The 19,812-nt window shown below is 49.7% G+C and overlaps 1 protein-coding gene across 4 annotated transcripts in view; it reads left to right on the forward strand.

Annotated features, from left to right (window-relative positions):
* TTC28 (tetratricopeptide repeat domain 28) overlaps nucleotides 1-19,812 on the forward strand; it is a 185,523-nt gene that overhangs the window by 119,803 nt on the left and 45,908 nt on the right. For all 4 annotated transcript variants that reach the window (XM_074921577.1, XM_074921578.1, XM_074921580.1 and 1 more), the window contains one exon: nucleotides 12,032-12,539. In XM_074921577.1, the coding sequence (XP_074777678.1) occupies nucleotides 12,032-12,539 (508 nt within the window). The remainder of the gene's footprint in view (nucleotides 1-12,031; nucleotides 12,540-19,812) is intronic.

Below are 19,812 nucleotides of genomic sequence, written 5' to 3' on the forward strand. Positions count from 1 at the left end.
GAGTTGTTCTTCCAGCTGTGAACAGCTTCCTCAGTCCCCCTGCGAGCGGGGCCTGTACGGAGCATCTCTGGAGTGGGCAGGGCTCTGCCCCTTCCCCTCAGGGCAGGCACAGCTGGCGTCCTGCGATGGCCAGGCCCCAGGAGACTGGCTGCTGCGGGCACGTGTGCTGAGCAGGAACTGTTCAGACTGTGTGATCAGGTTCTGGAAAAAGTAGTTTTGTGAATTGATACTGGTAACAGCTTCAGTGCCTGTTCCAAAACCCTGGCCTAGCTAGCACACAGCAAAGAGAAGCACACTTGTCTCTGTACTGCTGTGTATGTTCAGGAAGCAGAGGATGATATTTCTGTGTTATGGAATGTTTTCTCAATTAATTTGTTCTTCAGTGTCCATACTGCTTGCCATCCAGCCATTTTTAACATAAATGTTCAGTTATGTGATGAACAGCTCTTAAGTGTGGGTTGGGGCTGATTCAGACTCGGCTCATGAGTTACGTGGCACGTCTGTCTCTGTAGCTGTGTGATGTGGCCAACGGTTGACAAAAGGGTCGTTACATGCGATACATCCTGTATTTGTGTGGAGACGGCCAGGAGGACATCTGGAAAAGAGCATAATCCACTGAAAAGGGGCTGTGAGGACAATAAAGCAGCCAGAAACACTGGCCCTTTGCTTCCAGAGAGGGTGGTGAGCCTCCCCGTCCCCACCTGTGCAGGGGAGATGTCCTGTAGAAGATGGTGGAAGGCTGGTTGTCGTTACGGGTTTAGTCCCTGCCGCCACATCCGAGCTCCCTGGCTCTGCTGCGTGGCAGCACCCCGTGCTGGGCCTTCTCTCGCCTTGGGTGGTTCCGGCCATCCTGGAAGCTTCAGGAGATACCAGCTCGTTGCCTGCCTTTCCTGCCCATCGTGGGATGGGATGGGCTGTTACTACCCCATCCCACTTCCCAGTCACAGCTTAATGTGAATGAAGGTTTGTGTGCATCTGTGATTTTTCCTACAAATGTTGATAGTTTTTAAGAGAATTTGAGAAATGCATGCAGTGCGGTAAAGACTCTTGGGGTTAGCTGACATATGCTTGCAAAATGTCATTTATATTAGGCTCTGATTGCTGTAGCACGTCTTTGGGAAAATAGAAGGCGTGCCCAGACCTTCCACACTGCCCAGTGAAACAGCGCTTGCTGTGTCTGCCTGTCCTTCCTCAGCAGTATCTTAACTGCTGCCAGGAAACCCCTCCTGTTTACCCTTCTGCTCATGTGTTGTTACTTACTTGGGCGTGCAGCAGTGGGCTGGGTGCTGCTCCTATTCTGTACAGAATTCAGCTTTGCATGGGTTATCATTATAGCAGTGATCCTTTTCCATTCCATTCAAGTGGCTTTCAGGTGTTTCAAAATATACTTTCTTACAGGGCCAACTTTGTCTCTTTCTCGCAGAAAATCCTGAAGTGATCATCACTGGTCACTTCCTCATTTGTGCTTCATTATCATCAGTCTCAGATGGAATGCTAAGAAGGAAATTCATTCATTAACTGCAGCTTGAGGGAGCCCACAGCAGCTCCTCTGCCCGTGGCATTGGTGTGGAGCTCAGCCATGTGAAGAGGTGGCCTGTCCCTGGGGCTGCCAAATTTTTAAGAAAGAAAAAATCTGAAAATCTTACTTTGTTATGTTTGCAAACAGTCTGGAAAATGAGGACAGGATATAAATACCTCACAAATGAGAACTGGAAAGAGTCTTCAGGCTAAAGCAATTTGTCATGCATGAAAACATTGACTAAGATGTCAGAAACAGGCTGTGGAGGCAGAAGTAGGAAAGTCGTACTCGCTGCAGTAAGCGACAGAGCTGTGCAGAAAACGAGCAGAGAAGGTATTTGTTCCTCTGCTTTTCTATTTTCTGTCCCTTCTCCTCTTCTGTGGTGAAGCCACTGCTTCAAAATAATTTATTACATAGTTATCTGCCAGAAGTGGATTATCTGCTGCCTGAAGCAACATGAACAGGAAGGACTAAGAGGAGAATATACCTTATTTGTTACAGCTTTATCTCATCTGACTGGAGTTCCAGAATTAAGGAACAGGCTGAGGAGGGCTTTGCTAATTGATAACTGATATTAGTGGTTAATGCAGCTGCTGCTAATAGAGGCTCAGGAATGACAAGTTTAGGGTGTGACCACTGCTACTGTAGTAAACAGCAAGGAGCTTTCGTTTTTGAACTTTTTTAAGAGAAGAGGTTGGAAACAACATGAGAGCTGTTGTTAAGAAATTAGTGTCTCTTTGTTACTGATACCACAGGAACATCAAGAGACTGCAGCCCCTTGCACAAGCACTGTGCCTCTGTATTGCAGATAGTAACTTTGCAAGTGTCCTCCTATTCTTGTGTCAAAACTCACCCAGTATCTTATCAGAAAGGTCAAGGAGCAAGAAGATAAGTGGGTGACTGGTGCATCTGTAGTCATAAACATTTTTAGTGCATGGGATTACCTCTTCACTCTTGTTTCTCCGTTATGCCTTCTGTTTTTCTCTGGGGTTCTTTTAGGGGATCTTTTGAGTCCTGGAGGTACTTTGGAGAAATTGAAACAAGCTGGATTTTGATTCAGCCTCTGCGTGAGAAATGGCTTTCCAAATCCCCTGACACTTTACACAGGATTTACAAACAACAAAATGGTTGATCAGGCTGCTAACGGCTCAGGCGAAAGAAAAAGACTGCTCCCAGTCTCTGCTCTCCAAAGAGGTGAGAGACCAGCGTCAGTTCCTAGAAACTCAGTGGAAAATTCCCCACAGAAACCGGAAACTGGTAAAAAGATCAGGCCCTGGCAGTTCATGGACAGGATACTTGCAGAAAGAAAGGGTCACTTTTCCTTTGGAAGCTGTTGTCTGATCTGAGCTCTTGCGGGAAGCCCAGCAGCACAGGGCTGCCTTGCTGATCTCGAGCTGGTTTTATATGTATTTCTGTATTACTGTGGGGGAGGCTGCCGAGGGTCACTCGCTGCCCGGTGTGCAGGTTCGGCCACAGTCCCCCGGCACCGTGTCCTCAGGGGTGGGCGAGGGAGGTGCCCAGCAGGATTTCCAGGGATCAGCAGGAGGCTGAGCTGGAGGAGGAGGGGGCTCCACAGGGCATCCCAGCCTGGTCGTTACTGTGTTGGGACTTGGCTGTGGCTTGAGTTGTTTTTTGTTCTATAAGACACGTGCCCTTTACACCAAAAGGAGTGTTGTCATCTGCAGGACTGAGTAGGTCCAAGGAGACTGCTGCCTTTATCAGGAGGCCAGCACTAATAACTTTCCTGGCTTTTTGAGGAGGTGTTTGCAGATCCTGGTCCATGTCTTCTGGAATCATTGCTGATTTTGTACTAGACTTCAGGGTGATCTGATTTGTAGAACCAAGACCTCAATACTGGCCACTTGCTAGGAGGACCTGGCTGAGCAGATCAGGGTAGCACTGCCGTGCTGAACCCCTCTGCAGGAGGCTGCTAAAGGGGGGTGAAGCAGACAGTACAGATTTAGGTAACAGTGGGGCAGATTGGTTTTCCAGATTTCCTAACAGGACAGAAGCTTTAATTTTACCCCTACTGCCCTTGAAGTCTCAGATTCTGCAGGTGTTATGACTTCAGCTTAATGAGAACTTGTGAGAGATTTGACTCAGTCTGCAGAATGTTTTCCTGGACACTTTTTGCATCATTGTTTGGTTCACTGAAGTTCAGTCTTTGTCTGGCCCAGACGTTTGGCTCTGCTGTTGGGTGTACAAAGTTTACAGACATACACTTTCCAGTTTCCAGTTCATGTTGTTCCCGTGTAGACTTACGCTTCAAACAGCTGGTCTTTGAGGGGCCTCTGATTAGCCACTGGGGCTCCAAACTCTGACCTGTGGTGTGGGTGTACTTGCCTCACTGATGTCAGCCACTCGTTGCAGCTGGTGGCCGTGCTTCATTAGGCATGTGTTGCAGACTCCCTCGTAGCCAGAGGAAGGCTTGCTTTCTTGGAGAAAGTCTGAGTACGTAGTGCTAGGAAGGCACTTGCCGTATGAGTTCATTTGAGGATTCCGGGTCTCCTAGGGCACTAGTGGTCCATTGTATCTTAGACTAAATTACCGGCGTGGCTGAGAGGATGAGTGGTGATGTGAGCTAGCTTAGTGCTTGAGCATCAAGCAGTTGGTTTTGTATAAGAGGGCATTTCCTTGCCTTTCTGTCTTTAGCAGCCCTTTTTAGAGAAAGTCAGGTTGGCTGGATTCATACAGGTTTGTCCGGTTCAAATGTGATAGGATTAAGCAGAATGAAGGGAAATCTGACCAGTGCAGGAAATTTGGGAATGCACTAAAAGGCCATATGCTTTGTTTTGTTTGGACTTGTGGCTCAGAAGGGAAATGTAATACTTCCTGAGGATCTCCTTTAAATGTCCCCACTTGACCTCCATAACACACAGATTTTAGCTGAAAGAAATGCAGTCTTCTGGTTTTACTTACCTTTCACAATATCTGCAAAACCGAGCGCTCTACTGAGGCTTGTACCTGGTGGCAGTAAAAGAAATGAAGCAGAAAACTTGTGCAAGAGCTGCAGCTCGGGGAGCAGCACTCTTTGGGGTTTTCAGAAGGCCCACCTCAGCCAAGACTTTCCCCTGTTGAGTTTGCAGTGAAGTGGATCCAGCGTTATGAGCGGGACTGCAGGACTGCAGTTAGGCTTGGCACGTGTCAGCAGGCCGCTGGAGGAGTTACAGATTTCTTTGCCGCACAAAGAGCTTCTCTGGGTCCTGTGAGATACGAGTTTGTGATGTGCTGACTTACTCTTCCAGGACTGAATTTGACCAGGGCATGAGTCACCCCTCAGCGTCACCATCTCAGAGGAGCTTGTGGTTTTCAATGAGGACTTCTTCTCTTACATCATCACTAAAAATGTCAAGTCAGCCATCCTCCCTGAAGTGATTTCACACAGGAGCCTTTTAGGAGACTATGTCCAGAAAGCCACCACATTTTGGCTACTTGTGATAAAGATATGTGAGCCCCAGGTGACGCTTAGGCTCAATGCTGAGGTCTGCTATTTGGTGTGATTTCCTTTTCTTTGTGGCATGAGAATCCAGTGCTGCAGAGTCCACCCCAGAAGAGAAGCGGCTCCTCCTGGGCATCCAGCCTTTGCACACTGAGTGCTGATGTACCAGCTGGCACAGCGCACCTGAACGGCCTTCTCAGTGTGAGGAGAGCAGTGCCACTCAGGAAATGGGTACTGGTGTGGACTGGTTGCTGCTTCTGCTTTCTAGCAGAACCCTGCTACCTTGGTCAGAAATATTTGCAGTTCTGTTAAAGGGGTGTCTCCGGTTTGGTTTTACAAGTTTTCCAGGCAGAACTGGACACCTGGCTCCTAAAGGATAGTGCAGGAGACAGAGTAAATGGATTTCCCACCGGAGCAGTGTTACTTTGGTCTCCAAATGAGCAACTGAATGTCAGTGTTGCTTTGAAACCTTTGGTTTCGGGAAGATGACCGACTGTGAATATCTGACAGTCAGGCCATGGTGCTGTTTGGGTTTGCCTGGATTCACATAATTTGCGTGATTCTTTTGCTGTGAAAACAGGAAGAATGATCAGTCCCCTAGAACACTGTCATTTCCCTGAACAAGTAAGGAGAGAAAGGGCTGAGAGTGGATTGTAAGCACAACCCATGGCAACCTCTGACATGAGCAGCAAGTCCTTGACACCTGCAGAGCTGGGGATTTCATCCATTAATCAAAAAGGGACTGAAGCCATCTCTTCCTGCTACATATTTTGAGTTTTTCTGTTGTGTCATTAATTCCTGGTTATTCCCTTTCAGTAGCAGTAGCTGCAAAGTTCCCTCCAGACATTCACATACTAGTACTTCTGTTCCATGGCTTTGGCTTCTTTGCGGTTTGCTTTTTGGTAGTTTCTATGTAAAAGACTGAGACCTTTTACACATAAATTAGATTTGACAGGAATATTGATTCCAGTCTATTTTTTTTCCCCAGGAAATAATTGCCTAAAAGCAAATCCATTCCTCCTTTCTGCGTACAGATAACGTACAGGAGGAGAATATTGCCTGCTGCTTCCATTCTTGTTTTCAACAGCATGCCACCCCAGGAGAAAGCTGGATGTGGTGCTGGCACATCAGCCTCCCCTGTGAGGGAGGAGGGAAGGGCAACTTTGAATGTTGGTGGGGCACCGACTGTATTGGGGTTTGAAACTTGCACTGGTGTGTACATCGGTACAGCTCCAAGCCGAGGTGTGGAATACTGGTGGATTCTGAGGAAATGATAAAGGGGTTTAACAGAAGTGGGGATGAAGTTTACAGCCACTGGGTCATTTTGACAGGTCCTGAAGTATTCATCCCCTGTTAGCCACGGTCCTGCCTGTGGGTGCAGCAGCTGCACAGACCCTGCCTATAAAACGAGCAGAGCTTACGTACAGAAAGAGCTTAAATGCTTCCCCAGTGCAAGCGAACCTCTGTACTTCCCACACAGAGGAGCCACGCTGGTGTAAGATACGGTGAGATTTTATGGTGAAGCCAGAACTCACCCTGTGAATGCTTTCAGACTTAAGTACTCCTTTGTGTGTCTGTGTTCAGAAACAACCTGTTGAAGCTGCCTTCCCCTCACCACCCCCAAAATACACCCAGTGAACCAGGAAACCTTGCGTGCATGCAAGAGCAGGAGCGTGCACTGAGCAGGGATGTGGGGATGCTGGTTCTCAAAAAGAGCGTGCTGCTGGCTGTCCTGATGCAGGTGTTAGAATATGCATGGCTGACCTTCTGGATACAGCTCTGCTGCATCGTGTAGGATCAGGACTGCTGTTAGCCCTGCTCAGAGGGAGGAGGGAAGTGGAGAGGAATAGCATGCAAGAGCTGCAGTCAGGCTTTTGAATTTCACCCACCTTGACTGTAAAAGCTCGGTCTGTGACCAGTCCCAGTTGGTGTCTGTGTGTGGGCATTAAGGCTGCTTTATAGTGGGATACCCGGCAGAGCATTTTCACTTTGCCCATTTTAGAATCTTTATACTGTGCAGTCAGTTAAAGAATTGTTTAAATGTAACATCATTGGGAAATGACCATTCTTTGGCAAGGGTGAAATATCTAAGAAACACAGCTTTCCAAGTCACCAGGTCCCTATTAGTTGTCATTCTGTGATGAACATCTGCTTAACATCAGACTCTTTACCTTATTCAGCTGAAAAACCTAAGCTGGCTGTTGCTCCCAAGAAAAAGAGAGCAATTAGAAACGTTTTTCAGAACTCCGTTCTGTGCCTCAGCTCAGTGGCAGAAGAATCTGCTTTCTATTAAAGTGATAAATTGCGTAATTGGAGGTGTAGGCAACCCCCACTGTAAAATTTGTCTTTGTCAGATATATAAAGCATTGATTTTCTTTGTTTGCTGATGCAAAACCCCCCTGGTATGAAGCTGTAGTCTCCCATCACCCCGCTACCAAACAGAGGTTTGTGCTGGCAGGGCTGGAGCCTGTTTCCCCTGTGTCAGCCCTGTGCTCGCTGCAGCGTCTTGCCTCTTCTGCCAGCGCAGTGGGAGTGCCCCTGCCCCTCGGCCCCGTGTGAGCCGCTTCAGAGTTCCCGGTGCATCCTGTTATGCGGAGGATTTTACTAAGTATACAGTGATGAATTTATCTTCTGGAATCCTATTACTAACCCTCTGAAGTGAGTCATTGGTGTCCCCCAGCAGATGTAATCACAAATTGTCCCTAACATGGCTTCAATGTCAGGCTCCACAGCCTTCCCAGTGATTGCCCCCACGAGCACCCGCAGAGGGCTGGTTGTTGTCTTGCTGGAGAGGAGCTGCTGCACGCAGCCAGCCCCGGGGAAGCCACAAGTGCCATCAGCTCTGCTCATGCACCCTCCCCTGTGATTGAGAAGTGCCTCTCGGAGCACTCGGATCAGTTAACAGTGGAAGCTGCTGCAGAATAAAACACGTGAAGACCACGTCAGAGGGCTGAGGCGGCCTTCCTGCCTTTGTCTGTCTGAGAGCAGCAGCCGAGCCTCTGGAAACAGCCGCCTCTTTCTCATCAAGTAAGGCTATTTCTTGTCAGCACCCTACCCTTCATTTTCCATTTCTCTTTTTGTTGTCTTCTGCTTATTTTTGTTTTCTGCTTCTCTTGTCTCCCTCCCACATCCTGGTTTGGACAATCCAAACCTTGGGCACTCAAGTCTTTTTACATGCCTTAAGAATGGTTGCCAAGCTTATACCTGCCATTCTAGGTCTTTACTGTGAGCCTGGAAATGCTGTTGGGCAAGGGGATTAGGAGCCCTGAGAATAAACATCTCCAGCCATACAAATTTAACTTCCTACGATCTGCTTCCCAGTCTAGGAGACCTGCTAAAGATTTCTTCCCATGTACCATATCAGCAGTCTCTGCATTTATCAAGTTTCTCTTGTGCACAGAAAGTCTGAGATCTGCTGCTTTCCATTTCTGCCTCTTTTCCCTAGCCGTGGTCCATTAACATCATTTGAGTCTTTGTCTGTATGGCTCTTTGCCATAGCTCATCTGATTCAGCAATCTGCACTCATAAATGTCCACTTTTTTTTTTAAGCAGCCCCAAGAGACATCAGTTTTCACTGACTCCTTGTTTTCCAGAAAGACAGTTCCAATCTCTTCCCAGTTACATCAGAAGTGCTGGTGGTGGCCTGTCTTTGAGAACGGATTGAGGCTGCTGAACCAGTTCTGCTGATCATGTTGGGCTGGGTTCTGTCTTTGCCCAAACTGGGCAATGGTCTGTTCCGTGCAGCAGTGAGTGTTGCTCACCAGCAAGACCGAGGGAGCTCCGATGCCTCTTGAAGCCCGTAATGGGCCCCACGCAGTATTTTGGTCTGGGCTTGTGCAAGATATCTGCATGTGTCTATTTTTTCCTTTTTTTCTGAGTGAGATTGCAAATCACTCAATACTACGTATATCATGAAGATTTGTGTAAAAATTGATTAAAATTCAGAGAAAAAAAGTTCATGTTGGGTTGTAGCAGCCTCAAAACAGGCCCCCTCCGACCCCCTTTTAGATAAGAACCTTTCCTCACTGGCGTCAGCCAAGAAGTTATTTCACTGCGCTGCTCGGGAGCCTGTCGGGGCCGAACCACCCTGACGCCGTGTGTGACCCAGAGGGAGCCGGGGCCCCGGGACCCCCGCCCGTGGCTGCCCCCGGCGCCGGGGTTGCGGCCCCTCAGCCCCAGGCCCTGCTGGGGGGCCGCGGGCCAGCCGGGCGCTGCCCCGGGGGGTTCTGGCGGGAGGTGGGAGCGGAGTGAAGGCAGCGGCTCTGCAGCGCGTCCTGCAGAGCTGATTCTTGGAGTGAACAGGGCTTTGGTCCCTGATACTCTGAGCTGAGTGCCTGTCCTTCTGCAGAGGCTGTAAATCATTTCTGTCCGGGGCTGGTTTCACACCACCTGTGGCACTTGCTGTTGGAGAGACCCTTCCCAAGCCCACGAAACCATCTGGCCACGTGGCAGCGGGTTCAGTAGCTTTGTCCCCGGCCTCGCACTGTCACTGACGAGCTGCTGCTAGCTGCTCCCCTCTCTGCTCTGTGGTAATTACAGCAACAAAAGCGACTTATTTCTGGTTCATTATAGCCTGTATTGGCAGCGCGAAATCCAGGGCTGCTCTCCCCATCTGTGGGACAGCCCGAGGCTTTCCCGTCCCGCGGTCTGCGGGGATGCCGCAGGGCTCCCCCACGGGGCTGCTGCTCTGCCACTGCTGCCCCTCCATTGTCCCCTGCGTTGAACGAAGTTCATCTGCAACACTAAGTGAAAAAAATTCAGATATTTTGCATTCTGACAGTTCTTCCGTTATAATTAAGCTGCCTGAAAGGATGCCTCAGAGAGAGCAAATGCAGCTCAGCTGTTTATGGAGCTGGGCAAGGGAGAGCTTCCTTATAAATTCTTGATCTTGTGATCTATAAATTGTGTTTAATAGCTAACCTGTCACCTCAGGTTCTTGTATCAGAAAAGATGGTTTCCCTGTTAATTTGAATCAGCACAGCATATTTACAGTTTCTCAGTGTGAAAATACTACTCTGTTAATGCTGCTGATCACAAAAATAATTTATCACCTGTCCTCTCTGCCTCTTGCTCTGGCCCATAAATCTTCCTGACTTAACATTACTCTTCCAATCGTGATATAATTAGTTAAAATAATCTTTGGGAAGGTTTCCATGGTGTTCGGATTGGGGATAGCTGGTTGGCACAGCCTGTGACGCCTTGCACTTACCAAGTGGAACCCGATTTCCTGGGAGAGGGAGCTCTTGGTGTTGTGCCTAGGAGTATTGCACCCAGAGCACAAAGTGTGCTTGCTCCTTAAACAAAAAGCACCAGTATCAGCTGTATTAGGCCTCCCAGGTCATAGCAAAATAAAATAGTGTGCCACACAGGTGCCTCCAGTGGCGGAGCTCAGAAGGCGAGAGCAGAGGGAACACACCTGCCTTCTGCCACTGCAAGGCCTGAAGGGGCTGCACCTGCTTGGAGCCTGGTGGAGAGGTCGAGCTGCTTTTCCCCCGTCATGCCGCTCAGTGCAGAGATCTTCCTGTTAGGAAACAGGAAATTTGAACGGGCCTGGGGAGCTGAGGATCTGCTGCATGAACAGGAACACTTGCCTGAGGGTGCACGGGGAGTGCACAGCCAAGGGCAGGAAAAGGGTGAGGCTGCCCCTTGGCTGGTAGCATGGGGTTATGGGGTTACGCCATTTCGAATCGCAGGGACGTGTGTCCTGAGATGCTGTGTCACTGTCTCGGGTGGAAGGGTGGACTGGATATTCCCTGAGCTAGAGCACTGGAGAGGGCTGAGAGCGATCTCTGTGCAGTCACCCTGACTGCTCCTTTCTGGAGGGTTGGAGAGATGGCTGCTGTGGAACTGGGTCACGGCAGCAGCTGGGTAGCAAAGGAAACGCACATGCGGGACCACGGGGGACTCGGGGTCAGGGCTTTGGAGTGAACAGCCCTCCTGAGGCAGCAGATGTGCATGAGGCAGAAGGAACACATCCCTGCTCTTGGCTCCGTGCCCTGGCTGGCTCTGTGTGCTCTGGCTCTGCCAGGTGGAGGAAAGGCCTGTGTCCTGCTGAATGCAGTGGGCACAGGAATCTGATTCTCCAGATAATTTGTCTTGTTAAGTACAGCTGTTTCTCAGTGGTAAGAACTCAGGTTTTCAAATAGCTATATTTATTTAAGATGTCCCCAGGGGACAGAGGCTCCAGCTGGTCCTTGCTGCAGTCCCAGGGTTGTTTGGGGCTCAGTAAGAAACAATGTTGTGCCTGAAGGACCCTAGTGCTGCACAGCAAGAACGCTTTTTGGAGCGCGGGGCAATTGGCCACGCGCCGGTACGTGAGGGTGTCGTGGCCGTACGCTGGTATTGCAAGGTAAGCGGCAGAGGCATCTCCCTCCTCCCAGCTGAGCTGCGAGTACATCAGTTTTCCAGCAGTAGGTATTCAATGGCTGCTCAGCCTGGAAAGAGGAGACGGTGGAGCCCTCACGGCGGCTCAGCCTGCAGCACGGTTACGTCAGGTTGCGTGTTCTGGGCTCTGGCATCAGCCTGCAGGGTCTCAGGAGCCTCTTGCTTCGACGTGAGCTTACTGGGTGGAGGGTGGGACAGAGCAAGCATTCGTGTGCAGTGTTCTCTGCAGGGGAATATTGCTATTTGTCTGGTTTCTTAGGAGCTGCCATACGCAGGGTCGTTTGCTGCGTTAGCAGGACTTGGTGTGGATGGTGAAGTACCATGAGCTGCAGGGGCAGCACTGCTCAGTGAAACAGCTCAGGTGGGTCCTGGGGTGCAGTTTTCTGCAGCGATCACTTTCTCCATTTCCTTGGTGGTCTCTTCACCCTTGCAGTGCCGTCCTTCCCTATGCCAGGTCACACACACACTGTGCACTTCAGAGGAGGAGCTCATCCCAGCCCTGGTATCCTGAGCCACCCATTCCTGCTCCGCCTGTGCTGCCGCGGGGTGTAGAAGAGCTGCAGAGAGCAGGTTTTCTAGCTGGTAGTCATGTTCTTCCTCCAGAATGGCCTTTTGTGGCTTTGATTTCTAGGGCTGGGGGTCTTGTTTCCATGAATACTTGTATTTACTTCTTGTCTGTATCCCTGCAGGCAGCGTCCTCAGCACTGAGCAGTCTGGGCCACGTGTACACAGCCATCGGGGACTACCCAAACGCGCTGGCTAGCCACAAGCAGTGCGTCCTCCTCGCCAAGCAGTCCAAAGACGAGCTCTCTGAGGCGCGGGAGCTGGGCAACATGGGCGCCGTGTACATTGCAATGGGGGATTTTGAAAATGCAGTGCAGTGCCACGAACAACATCTTAAGATAGCCAAGGAGCTGGGGAACAAGCGGGAGGAAGCTCGAGCCTACAGCAATCTAGGCAGCGCCTACCACTACCGGAGGAACTTCGACAAAGCCATGTCCTACCACAACTACGTGTTGGAGTTGGCCCAGGAGCTGGCTGAGAAGGCCATTGAGATGCGAGCCTATGCTGGCTTGGGCCATGCAGCTAGATGTATGCAGGACCTGGAGAGGGCTAAGCAGTACCACGAAGAGCAGCTCAACATCGCTGAGAGCCTGCAGGACCGCGCTGCTGAGGGCAGAGCCTCCTCCAATCTAGGTAAGGCCTGACATGGAGCAGAATTTGTCAGGGAATGCCGTGACTGTCAGAGGTGCTGCAGGATGCAGGAGGTTTGCTGTGTGTCTTCTTAGTTACCCCAGTTTCACCAAACTGGCTTCATAAATTAAACAGGCACTTGGCAGATTGTTTGCCAGTGTAATGTATCCCATGGTCAGTTATTAACCTGCCCAGAAAGGCACCAGAAAGCACAAGCTCATGGCAGAAGGGAAATGACAAGGTAAAGTGTGTTTGAAGAGCTATTCAGGTGTCAGAAATAAACCTAAGTCTTGTGCTAAGGCAAGAAGTGATGTGGTTTATTACTAGGCTGTTTCTTTGGGAGCTTGTCAACTGGGTATGTCAATGTATTGCTGCCTTGTAAGTTGGGAGACACACGGGTCAAATCCTAACCAAGTTTGGTTTTAGAATGTATACATTAAAATAGTAGTGTAGGAGTCTGCTGTTGTAAGGAGGAGCACTGGCATCCTGCTGGCAGGCTGGGAAGGAGTGAATTCCATCACTGAAGCCCATTCCTGCTGCTTCTTCACAGCGACAGATGGGGAGCAACCAAAGATGCATTTCTGTCTGCCGTGGGATGCAGCGTTTGTGCTGCTGATGTTCCAGCTGTCGCTGGGGATGCGTTCTCAGCTGGCTGGGAGTGGCAGAACAGGGCTGTTGCTGGTATAACAAAATATGTGTTTGCTGGCAGCCCCTGGATCTCAGCTCTTGCAGGCTGCCCCACGCTGTAAATTAGCTTCTGTTTCTGCTTGGCAGTTGGCACTCGGTTCATTTGTAGATGCTAATCGCACTCTGATGTTATCAACAGCAGGTAAATGAAAAGGGCTTGATGAATTACTTAATTTCTCTTAATAGCTGAGTCTTCAGGAGCTGAATGAAGAAGATAAGGTGATCAGGAGAAAGATAAACAGTCCTAGCTTTATAATTAGCGTTGCGAATCTCCTCCTTTACACAAATTAGGTCAAATGTGTGAGGCAAAATAGGTTTGTGAGGCAAAAGCACTTATGGTGTGCTTAACATTAGAGAGCAGGGAGCACTGATAACGTTTCTGTCAGCCTGAGCCAGCACCCAGCAGGCCAGAGGGGTCGGGGGGAAGCCTTGCATCTGGCTTCCTCTAGCGTTATGTAGGGCATCTGCAGAGAACATCTAGTGAAGCACAAACTGCATCCCCACCTCTGCTGCTGCGTGGGGCTGGGCCTGGGGAGATGCAGAGATGCGAGGGATCTGCTGGTCTGTGACGGGGACAGAGGCGCCCACGTGGAGCAAGAGGACCCTGCACTGTCCAGGCAGGGAGACAGCTCTGGGTCCCAGATGGGGGAGATGGAGACGTCCGTGGCTGTGCCTGGGGCGTGCACTGGCTTCCCCGCTCGTGGTCAGGTCTGAGGGAAAGTTCCTCTTGCTGTGAAGCTTAACTTGTGTTTTGTTTCCAGTGGAAGCTGAGCAGAGGGTGTGCAGGCTGTTCTGGTGGCTGGTTACTGGGAGGTGGCACGGCTGCGTTCCGCTGGGAGCACCTATGGAATAGGGGTGGACGTGCTCTGAGCAGCACTGGCAAACCTCCAGAGATCAGAACCGCTTTCGTCTGCCTCTCCTCCAAAGCATTTGCTGCTTTCTGAAGAATTGCCCGAGTTCTTTCTGAGCAAATCCAGGAAACAGAGGAAGAGCAGTCTGGTGAAATGGAAGCTGTCACTTGGTTTTGTTTTCCTTCCCTACATCAGTGCAGTGATGAGCCATCTTGGCTTTTCCGTATTGTCTCCTGGTTCTGTGACCCCTTTGCCGCTGGGCAGACCACAGCTCTTTCACTAGAGAAGAGCTTAATTCAAGGTCTGTAGTATTTCTTCTGATTGCCTGTATGTTCAGTCTCTCTGTGCTACTCAGCATCATAAAAAAACCTCAACAAACTGGTACAGAAATGTTGCTACAGGATGGGTTTAGCGGTTTGCTGCAAGTGCTGATACTCTCTGTACCTGCTTTGCCTCGTCCCAGAATGAAACAAGCACTGCGGCACAAGGAAGCAACTTGCTCTGTTCCTTGTCCTTCACGGTACTCACAGTTTAAATTCTCTCACCATTTTGTTGGCTCAGAATCAGTCAAGTTGGGACTAGAAAATTCATCTTATTATCATTATTAATCTTACAGCAGCTTTGGATTTATTGATGCTTTCAGTATGTAATTCCAGAAATTTTTGTTGAAAAAAAGAACTAAGAAAAGAGAAGAGTTTTGGTGCAGGAGAGAATGTTTTTCTTGTGTTGGATTTAAGCCTAAATATAACTTTCAGTTGGTATGCTGACTCAGCCACTCTACACTTCGTATTAGAATAGTTTTCCTAGCTTCTGAGTGCAGGATCTCACGTTTCAGCTGTTATTTGGCTATATTTTTATGTCTTCTCTGTCAGAGTTAAGTTACGCTGGAGAAAGAGAACATACAGTTCTTGTTGAGAAAGTCTATTACGGTTGTTTAAAATGCATCCAGTACCAATTAAAAAGTCAAGTCTTAATTGTCTCTTTCATCTAATCCACATGCAAAACAAAACCTCATCAAAATAACCATGCTGACAGGCAAAAAAAATGTATCTAAATGTGTGTTTCTAATCCAGAATGTTAGAGTTGGCCTCTTTGCTGAAGCAACAGAAATTTTGTGTTTGCATTTCACTGCTGTAGATGGAAAGCTCTCTTAAGTGTGCGATCTAATGCTGAGCACGACGGACACGGGATGTAACACGGCCCAGCTGCTGCAGGGCTCTGCAGGGAGGGACGGCGCGCTCCGCGGCTCCGTGAGCGGGAGGTGACAGGCTGCGGGCGAGTCACGAGTTATCCGGCCCTTCACAACAAGGAGATGTGGAGTTTAACCAGAAGTCTCAGACTGTCAACCTTTGCAAAGCAGATGGTGTTTCCAAATGCCAAGGCTCCATGTGGAGAGCTGGCTTCTCAGCCTCTGTAGCTTTTAAGGGTTCCCACTGCGATGGGGAGAGGACACTTCAGATTATTCATAGAACACAGTTCGGGGTCTCTCCTTGGTGCTTTGTGTCTCTCTGCGCCTACAAGAGAATTTCCATGCCTGTCTTCACGGGCTTGGCATGTTGTCCGGAGATGCCAGCTATTTGCTTTTGAAGCATTTTTGCAATTCGGGTCAAAACCCAGTGGTGACATTTGGCCATCCCTCCCCTTGCTGCAGTAGCTCTCCCGAGGCTGAAGGAGCAGCTAACCCACCACATGGGTGAGCTTTGGAACCGCTTTTGCTCGGTTTCAGCCTCCAGCATGTTTGTGTTCCGTTCCGAAGGCGCAGGCTCGGCTGGGCGGTGGTTCCCCGCTCTGAGCTGGGGGCCGTGGGGCAGCTGTGAGCCCGTGGCAGCGCAGCCTGTGTCTGTGCTGGCCCGTGCTGGTGGGAGCCTGGAGGTGCCTCTGGCTTCTGCTGTAACCGCCTGCCGGGCTCCAGCCCAGGGGCTGCACAGGCTGTTCCAAAGTTACTCTGACACTTTGACCTTACTAACCCGTTGCCTTAATTGGAAAAATTGGTGATTGACACAGGCAGAGTGTAACTTTTATGGTTATTTTGCTGTGTCTTATACAGGTTTCTACCCAGTTCTAACTGTATTAATCATTAAGGAAAGAAAGCCTGTGAACTGATGTAATTTGTGCCATTTTTGGTGCTTTACACTATATAAGGCCGTAAAGGCCATCTCTGGCCGTCTCCCCTCGTGTCTGCTGGGTTCTTGCCTCGGGTCTCTTCTGCTCTATCCTTCACGTGCTTTTACAGTGCAGTCCAGCTGCCTGACCAGAAGACTGTCTTTTACCTCGAAGTCAATGATTATAGCTGTAGGCCTGAGTCAGAATGCTGATGTTTTGAAGTGACAGTGTATTTCTGGATTCTTCTTCCTTAAGTGCCACAACAGATGGGTGACAGCTCGAGCGAACTAATGTGATAGCAGGCTCCGTGGTGAGGAGAGCACAGCTTTGTTTCCTGTTACACTGCTTGGTTTTGTCCTGGATATCTCCTGGTAAACATTTGCTCACTGTTTTTCTCCTTTCTTGGCAGTAAAGAGGCTGACTAAAACATTTAGAACTGTGAAGGCTTCATCTCCCATTCATCTGTGAAACTCATTTTTGTCTGTTGAGGAATACACAAAGAGAGAATGCATTTGGTAGGTGATGATCTTGGAGTCTGAGTCAGAACCTTTCCTTCCTGCCCGTCCTTTGGAATTACCCCTGGCAAATGGTGGAAACACACCAGGAGGTGCTGTGTGGAGTCTCACCAGGTTCCTCTTTTCCCAAAGGCAACCTTAATTTTTTAGATAAAATTCTAGGAATTTGGTTGAGCAGGGCTCGTGGCAGAGAGCAGCCGTTGTGGTGGGCATAGTATCCAGGGCGAAACTCTGTCCGTAGCCTCTCTGGAGAGCGGCAGCACTGGCTGTTTCAGTAACCTGTTGCCTTTATGCTTAGTGAATTTTACTTCTCTGGCTGCCGTTGGCCTTTCAGAGCCGTGCTCTGTGTCTGACCTGCCAACTTCCTCTCCCACTTCCCTTCTCCTTCATGCGGGACAGGAGAGGTTAGTATCCTGGGGCAGGAATTCCTGTTATCTCCAGCCCCAGATACGCCTCTTTTTATCCTCAAGCATAGTATGAAGTGGCAGCGAGAGAGAGTCTGGGTTGGGTCAGCATCCCCAATACTCTTCCTCTGTTGTGAGTTCCTCCATGTTGAGGGAAAGAAGTAATTAAGAGGAGCATAGGGCTTCTTACTGGCATCCTCATCCCTCATCCACCGCTCCTGTGGGCACAGCGTCTGAGCTGTCAGCGGCACTTTAGTGGTGACCACTCTGCACTGACTTTTCTTGTTCCTCACAGTGAAGTGGAGTTTCTTCAGGGTGCTTAACTTGGAGGCTGAGCATCTTGTCTGCTCACTATGGCCTCCTGAATGACCTTGGATACCGAAGGTTTTCCCTTCTCTGTCAAGTCAGCTGAGTATTTGCCAAAGAATCTTCAGTGCTACCGAAGTTGTTGATCCAAGGAGGGTAAGACAGCTGAAGTGGAAAAATAAGGAGAGGAACTTTGTGACAGGAGTAGGATTCCCATCTGAAGGCTGGTGAACCACGGGTGGCCAGAAGAACCTCAGCCTGATGGAGCATCTTGTGCTCTGCACACAGCAGCAGTCTGACCTGAGGACTGTGATGGATAACAGATACACCAGCACAGGAGCTCTTTAGAAGGACTTTTTGGGCACAAGAGAAATTGTAAGCTAAAGCATGGATTTCACACCAAGCTCCTGACATTATCTCTTAATAGTTTTTTTTAATGTACTGTGTGCTAAAAGCAGGAACTTGCATTCCATGCTGCTCCAGCACCCCTTGCAGGCAGTCAGCTTTGCAGATGTTTTTCTCACCCTAAATTTTTCCATCTCCGTGCCCTGTGGACAACAAGCACCAAGTCACAGGCCAGGCCTGTCTGGGCATCATCTTGGTTTCTAAGGTATCAGCTTGGAAACTGATCTAGATGTAGGGCAAAAGGTATTAAATAAAGTAATTATTGTTTCTTCCAGATGAGCAGAATCCCTTGCAGCCCAAAATGAGCCTCTCTCTTTTCTAAGAGGCATCTGGTCTGTTTCTTGCAGTTGTTTTGTTGCCAAAGATTGCAGCTAAGGAGTTTGCATCGTGCAGGACATGGGAAGGAATGTGAAACGGCTCACGCATGACATGGCTCGCAGATAAAGCAGACATGAAACTAGTACCAAGGTGTAGAGTCAGCATCTGCTCAGAGCAAGCCACGTGCCCGCAGTCCAGGGCCAAGGTTGTCTCTGGCTTCGACAAGAATTTATTTAAGTGTATAGCTGAGGGTGGACTGAGGCTGGGAAAGCACAGCTGCCATTTGATGGGAGGGAGACGGAGCAGGATGCTTGGATATAAGGGCAGGGAGGGCAGTTGTACAGGAGGCTGCTGGAACCCCCTGAGCAGCACAAGGCAGCAGGGGCGCGCAGCGGGCCGTGGCTCTCCTCTGCAGGCGCCGGGCAGCCAGGCTCGGTCGGTGCCTCTGCGTGGTGGGCACACGTGTCCCTGGGGTCTCTGCGGGTCGGGCTGGGTGGGAGCTGCCGGCCTTGCAGGGGGAAAGGTCTCCACGCTGTTCCGGGTTTCTCCCGGTCTCTGTCCTCCTCCTGCCCGTCCCGTTACTCTCTGTTTCAGCCTGCTCGCACCTGCAAACCTCAGCAGGTTGTGGCTGGTAGCTCCTGGCAGTGTCCTGGTGGCATCTTTCCTTCTCTGTTCTTTGAGAAGTAAGGCTGTGTTTTATTTCTCAGCGTGACACACTCGGGATTAGTGAAGCATAAGGAAATGATCTGTGAATGTGCTTTTGTAGAGAGGCTTGCTGATGAGTTCATCCACATCCTGCAGCAGCCACTCCTGCCAGGGATATTGCTGGTGACGTCGTGACTTGGTGTGTGTTTTGGGAGGGTGGGCTCGGAGGGAAGGGGCTACGTGCTGTGCAGCACCTCGGAGCGCCGGCTGCGACTCACGGAGTCGAAGAATGTGTTCCTGAGGCGGTGTGTGCTCCAGCAGCAAGGGTTGTCCCTCGTCCCGGTGTAACTCCGTGGCCCAGGAGTGGTTGTTGCTGCCCTCAGATACTCTCCCAGAAAAGCCGTAGATGCTCAGTGTTACCAGGGGAATCAACGATGAACTGAGAGAGTGGAAGATGCCTCCTGTTACTGCACGTGCCGTGTAAGACAAATACCACGATTCATAAACCAACCACGCGCCATTTTAACAGTCACGTTTTGTTTGCTTCACTATCCTACTGTGGGGCTGTCCTGGAGCCTTGGTACTCTGACGGTGAAAGTAATTTCCAGGGTTGATGCCCCTCTGTGGTTACACCAGCATTGGTCTGTAAACTGATGAACTCTTCTGTGTCCATCAGGAATCACGTTTGTCTCTGCTTGCGGGATGTGCATCAATTCACTGGGTGGCTGCTCTCTTTGTTTCCAGATGACTCCCTGCCCTTGCAGCCTTGACGTGCATGTCTTTGCGTAGTTTACTGCTGATTTTCATCACCCCCTTCTTGTTGCTCTGATACATAAGGTTGTCCAGTCATTCCTCCGTTACAATCCCACCCTCCTCTGTGTCAGCAGTGCTTCCTCACTGCGGTTCATCGGGACATCTCGATTAGCACTTGTTTCCTGTGTGCCAGTCACTGCGAAAAATTTTTCATAAGGCCTGTCCTCTTTTCTGCTTTCTAACTCTTAATTAAAAGGAATTTCATCAAAGAACAAGTTCTCTAGGCAAT

The sequence above is a fragment of the Athene noctua genome, chromosome 17, assembly GCF_965140245.1.
Source record: "Athene noctua chromosome 17, bAthNoc1.hap1.1, whole genome shotgun sequence".
In the NCBI taxonomy this organism is placed as follows: domain Eukaryota; kingdom Metazoa; phylum Chordata; class Aves; order Strigiformes; family Strigidae; genus Athene; species Athene noctua.